The sequence below is a fragment of the Sinocyclocheilus anshuiensis genome, unplaced genomic scaffold (genome assembly GCF_001515605.1).
Source record: "Sinocyclocheilus anshuiensis isolate Anshui unplaced genomic scaffold, SAMN03320099.WGS_v1.1 scaffold858, whole genome shotgun sequence".
NCBI classification, from domain to species: domain Eukaryota; kingdom Metazoa; phylum Chordata; class Actinopteri; order Cypriniformes; family Cyprinidae; genus Sinocyclocheilus; species Sinocyclocheilus anshuiensis.
This window is the reverse complement of record NW_015539866.1, coordinates 11,487-16,639: the sequence shown is the minus strand read 5'-3', so window position 1 is coordinate 16,639 and position 5,153 is coordinate 11,487. Positions and strand designations below refer to the sequence as shown.

General features: G+C 43.4%; 1 protein-coding gene across 1 annotated transcript; it reads left to right on the top strand.

Moving 5' to 3' along the window:
• Positions 1-6: 6 nt before the first annotated feature.
• Positions 7-4,515, top strand: LOC107684994 (uncharacterized). Its single transcript, XM_016481402.1, has 2 exons — positions 7-4,117; positions 4,348-4,515. Exon 1 carries the CDS (start codon positions 742-744, stop codon positions 3,667-3,669), a length of 2,928 nt encoding a protein of 975 aa, XP_016336888.1. The 5' UTR covers positions 7-741; the 3' UTR covers positions 3,670-4,117; positions 4,348-4,515.
• Positions 4,516-5,153: the final 638 nt, after the last annotated feature.

The window sequence follows — 5,153 nt, the reverse complement described above, 5'->3', positions numbered from 1 at the left end:
CTACACCCTGCGCACGTGCGCTGGAGTCACGGAAATGTCTGGGAGGCGAGCTAGGTACTTCATTGCACACGCTCTAGATGGCAGTCTGTCAGTCCTACTCCCTACGCTCATTGAGTGCAACTGCATGCCCGAGGACAGGTCGGAGTTACCCACTCCCGAAGCAGCAAAACACCACCCTCATCTAAAATCTATTCCCTCCTCTAGATCCAAATGCTCAAATACTTCTCCTTCTCGGACGTGATATCCTTCAAGTCCATAAGGTAAGAGAGCAACGCAATGGGCCACAAAATGCTCCCTATGCTCAAAGAGTGGACCTAGGCTGGGTTGTGGTCGGCGAGGTCTGTCTTGGTGCTGCTCACAAGCCCTCAACTGTGAGTGTTTACCGCACAAACATTCTAGAAGATGGGCGTCCATCCTGCTTTAGCCCATGTCCCAATAAGCTCTACCTCAAGGAGAAATTAACTGCACATCCAAGTGTTAAACCCTCTCTGTTTTCTCAGCTTGCTCCCAGCCCATCAGCCGCCTCAATCTTCGAAAGAACGAAAGATGATGAAAAGATAGCCCCCTCAGTTGAGGATAGGCAGTTCGTTCAGGTAATGGACAAAGAAATGTTCATGGATGACACTAATAGCTGGGTAGCACCCCTCCCCTTTCGTTCACCCAGACAACGCCTTCCAAACAACAGAGAGCAAGCTCTGAGTCGTTTCAATTCTCTGTCGCACTCTATGTAAGAAATCCGAGATGAGAGAGAATTTCGTGGAGTTTATGCAGAGGATCTTTGATAACAACCATGCTGAGCCAGCTCCTCCTGTGAACCCAGGGGAGGAGTGCTGGTACTTACCCTCCTTCGGTGTGTATCACCCACGCAAGCCTGGTCAAATTCGCGTAGTGTTCGACTCCAGTGCCCAGTTCCATGGTGTGTCTTTGAACGATGTGCTGCTAACGGGCCCCGATCTAAACAACAGTCTAGTAGGAGTCCTTCTACGATTTAGACACGAGCCAATAGCCATCACTGCGGACATAGAGCAAATGTTCCACAGTTTCATTGTCAGGGAAGATCATAGGAACTTTCTCTGCTTTCTGTGGTTCAAGAACAATGATATGTCTGAAAGCATGGTAGAATATCGTATGAAAGTCCACGTCTTCGGCAACAGCCCCTCTCCAGCCGTTGCCATTTACGGCCTCAGACGTGCTGCCTTATTCAATGAAGCGGAGTTTGGTGCAGATGTGAGACATTTCATCGAAAGAGACTTTTACGTTGACGATAGACTTAAGTCACTTCCCTCCATCAATGAAGCAATAAGCTTGCTTAAGGCTACCAAAGATATGCTCGCTATCTCTAACCTAAGACTCCATAAAATAGCATCCAACTGCTCAGCTGTAATGCATGCATTCTCTCCGGCCGACTATGCTAAAGACTTGAAACATCTGAATCTAGACACTGATTCACCCCCTTTGCAGTGCAGTCTCGGCTTGAGTTGGGATCTCCATAACGATGCATTCACATTCCATGTCAACCTCAGTGACAAACCATTCACGCGCAGAGTCCTGGCGACTGTAAACAGTTTGTTTGACCCTCTCGGCATGGTTGCGCCAATTACCATCCAAGGAAAACTGCTACTCCGTGGACTTTCAAACACAAAGTCAGACTGGGATGCCCCCCTTGCAACCGAAAAGGAAGTAGAATGGAACCTGTGGAAAGACTCATTGCAAGACTTACAGCAGCTCAGAATTCACCAAACCTACACTCCAATGTCCATTTCTCATTCAGTAAGAAAGGAGATTCATGTCTTTTCGGATGCATCTGTTCAGAACATATCCACAGTCGCATACTTGAAAGTAACAGATAGTGATGGAATGTGTCATGTCGGGTTCATTATGGGAAAGGTAAAGCTAGCCCCACAGACAGTACATGCAGTTCCCAGACTTGAACTGTGTGCGGCAGTCCTTGCAGTCGAAATAGCAGAACAAATTGTCCAAGAACTAGACATCAACCCTGACACCCTACTGTTCTACACGGACAGCAAAGTTGTTTTGGGGTACATCTGCAATGAGACCCGACGATTTTACGTGTATGTCAGCAACAGAGTGCAAAGAATCAGAGAATTCACTCACCCAGAGCAGTGGCGGTACATTCCAACCTCACAAAACCCTGCTGATGTTGCTACTAGACCAGTCGCTGCATGCCGTCTAATTGAAACAAACTGGCTCACTGGTCCGTCATTTCTGCAACATCCAGCATCCATCCCTGTGAAAGAAGCTCCCTGTAATCTTATCGATCAAGATACAGACATAGAAGTGCGAGCACATGCCACTACCTGTTTAAACCCTGATTCTGGTCTTGGTTCTCACCGCTTCAAAAGGTTTTCATCTTGGAAATCCTTAAGAAGAGCCATAACTACACATTCACATTGCTCAGTCTTTCAAAAACAAAGAAAGATCATGTTGCGGCTGGCACCATACACACCTGAGTTACTGACTCAAGCTGAAAGTGTCATCATCAAATGTGTACAGAGGGAGGCTTATAAAGCAGAAATTGTTTATCTGGAGAATGAAAAGGCCATTCCCAAGCAGAGTTCCCTTAAGAGGCTGGACCCGGTCCTGCAGGACGGACTCTTAAGAATTGGAGGCAGACTCGAACAGTCCACACTCCTCAGCAATGAAAAACACCCTCTTGTTATACCCGGTCATAGTTACATAGCAACCCTCCTAACAAATCATTACCACGACAAAGTAAATCATCAAGGCCGAGTCTTTACAGAAGGAGCAATCCGTGCTGGAGGATTCTGGATAGTTGGAGCAAAGAGATGCATCAGTGGCATCCTTCGCAAGTGCATCACTTGCTGCAAACAGAGAGGTAAAACAGCTGAACAGAAAATGGCAGACCTCCCTCCTGACCGCATCAGCATGGAGCCACCCTTTACTAATGTCGGTTTAGATGTGTTCGGCCGTTGGAATGTATCAGCACGCCGTACCCGTGGAGGCCATGCTTACAGCAAAAGATGGGCGGTAATTTTCACATGTTTATCAGTGCGAGCCATCCATATCGAACTGATAGAGTCAATGGACACATCAAGCTTCATTAATGCACTTCGCCGGTTCTTTGCCATTCGAGGCCCGGCAAAGATTATACGATCTGACTGCGGTACTAATTTCACAGGAGCATGCAGAGAGCTGAACATGCTTGTGGTCTCTTCCGAAGATCCCAGTGTGACAAAATACCTTAGTGATGAAGGTTGCAAATGGATCTTTAACCCACCTCATTCGTCTCACATGGGGGGAGCATGGGAGAGAATGATCGGACTTTCAAGACGGATTTTGGACTCCATGCTTCCTCAAATCAGCTCCTCGCATCTGACTCATGAAATGCTGTCAACTCTAATGGCTGAAATATGTGCTATTATCAACGCAAGACCTCTTGTATACATTTCTACCGACCCCGAGTCACCTCTTCTCCTCACCCCAGCAATGATCCTCTCCCAAAAGGTGTGTACCTCATCCGCACCTACAGGGCCGTTTGAGAACGCTCAAAACAATGGAAAAGAGTGCAGTATCTTGCCAGCCTGTTTTGGGAAAGGTGGAGATGAGAATACCTTGCATCCCTTCAGCCTCGTAAGAAATGGCAAGACAACAAATCTAATATCAAAGAAAGAGACCTGGTCCTTCTGAAAGACGATCAGGTAAAAAGGAACGAATGGCCAATGGCTCTGGTCACCAAAGCTATCGCAGACTCAGATGGCAAAGCCAGAAAACTGGAACTGAAACTCACTAAGAGTGGTACTGCTAAAACCTTCTTACGACCTATTACAGAGGTTATCTTGCTTATGTCTTAAATTACCCAGTGAACATATATTCACTAGTTGAGAAATTAAGAGTGGTATTATACTTAATACCAGATGGGGAGTATTATGCCATGTCTAACATTACTTCTTCCTCCTCACTGGAGGGCGCTGTTTGACATAGGTTGAGTTAAAATCCAGTTTGACAAAACTTTATTTGTTATACTTCATATCGGGGGAACACGCGAAGCACAGCGGCCATTTCGCAGCAGAGAGATTGCGTGTTTCTTTCATCTTCTTCCAATCTGTTGTGTAAAACCCCTAAAGAAGTTTTGCTTGTAAGTCTATCGTTTATATTCATTATTTTTTATATTTGGTGTTTGTATTTTATTAAGAGTTATATATGTTGGAAGCATGCTAGCTTTTCATATGCTTTGTATTCACATTCAAAAGATCGGTGTAATTAACGTTACTGCAGTTTACCAATGTAAACGTAAACATTGTATAACGAGTTACTGTATTTTGTTTGTTTCTTTTTAAGTAAGCATTTATTGTATTTATTTTGCAGTTTCACAAAAGAATGTAACGGAGATTGAACTACATGATTGCACTCAAGCAAAAGTAAAGAGAAAATGTATTCAATCATCTGAGTGGTCATTGAAGCTGATCAGTCATCTCCTTGCAATGTTTGGCTATCTGTATATGCATGCTCAACACACATGCATGCAGAGGACAGAACAGAAACTATCTACACTGCATTATGACTCTCATGTTTATGTTGTGTCACTCCATTGGTTATGATGAGAGCATTCATGAAAATATGTGAGCTCATGCTGAACAAAACTCTGGCCATTTCATTCATGTGTTCAACACTGGCTACAATGCTTGCTGTAAAAACACTTTGTTGAAAGGAACCTTTTATGGAGTAGATGTAACATAACACTGTAATCCACACTTTCCATGATTAGTTAATGACAGAAACTGCAATCATACTTGTGTTTCAACAGTTCCACATGCAAAATACTTATTTCATATGCAGAGATTTAACCCAAACATAGCAGTAGATGTTTACATTGTAGTCGTAAAAAAACATGCCCTTTTTAAAAGAGAGTCAAAAACAGGACAATGTTCATTTATTTCCAAATTATGATGTCAAAATGTAATATCAATTTAAACTAATTTGACCTCAGAGAACATTATAAAATAATAAAAAATGCCAACATGATCTCATGATAATTTGTATGTATTTTACGTAAAATGTGGTTCTATAAAACATACATTTACTTATGGTTTTACAGGCACTAAAACGCACAATACTGATGTATTTTCAGCATCTAAACGTACAAATACTTACGTATTTCAGCATTTAAACAT

Coding starts and splice junctions, on each gene's coding strand:
- LOC107684994 (XM_016481402.1), top strand. CDS start 742: ATGAGAGAGAATTTCGTGGAGTTTATGCAGAGGATCTTTGATAACAAC.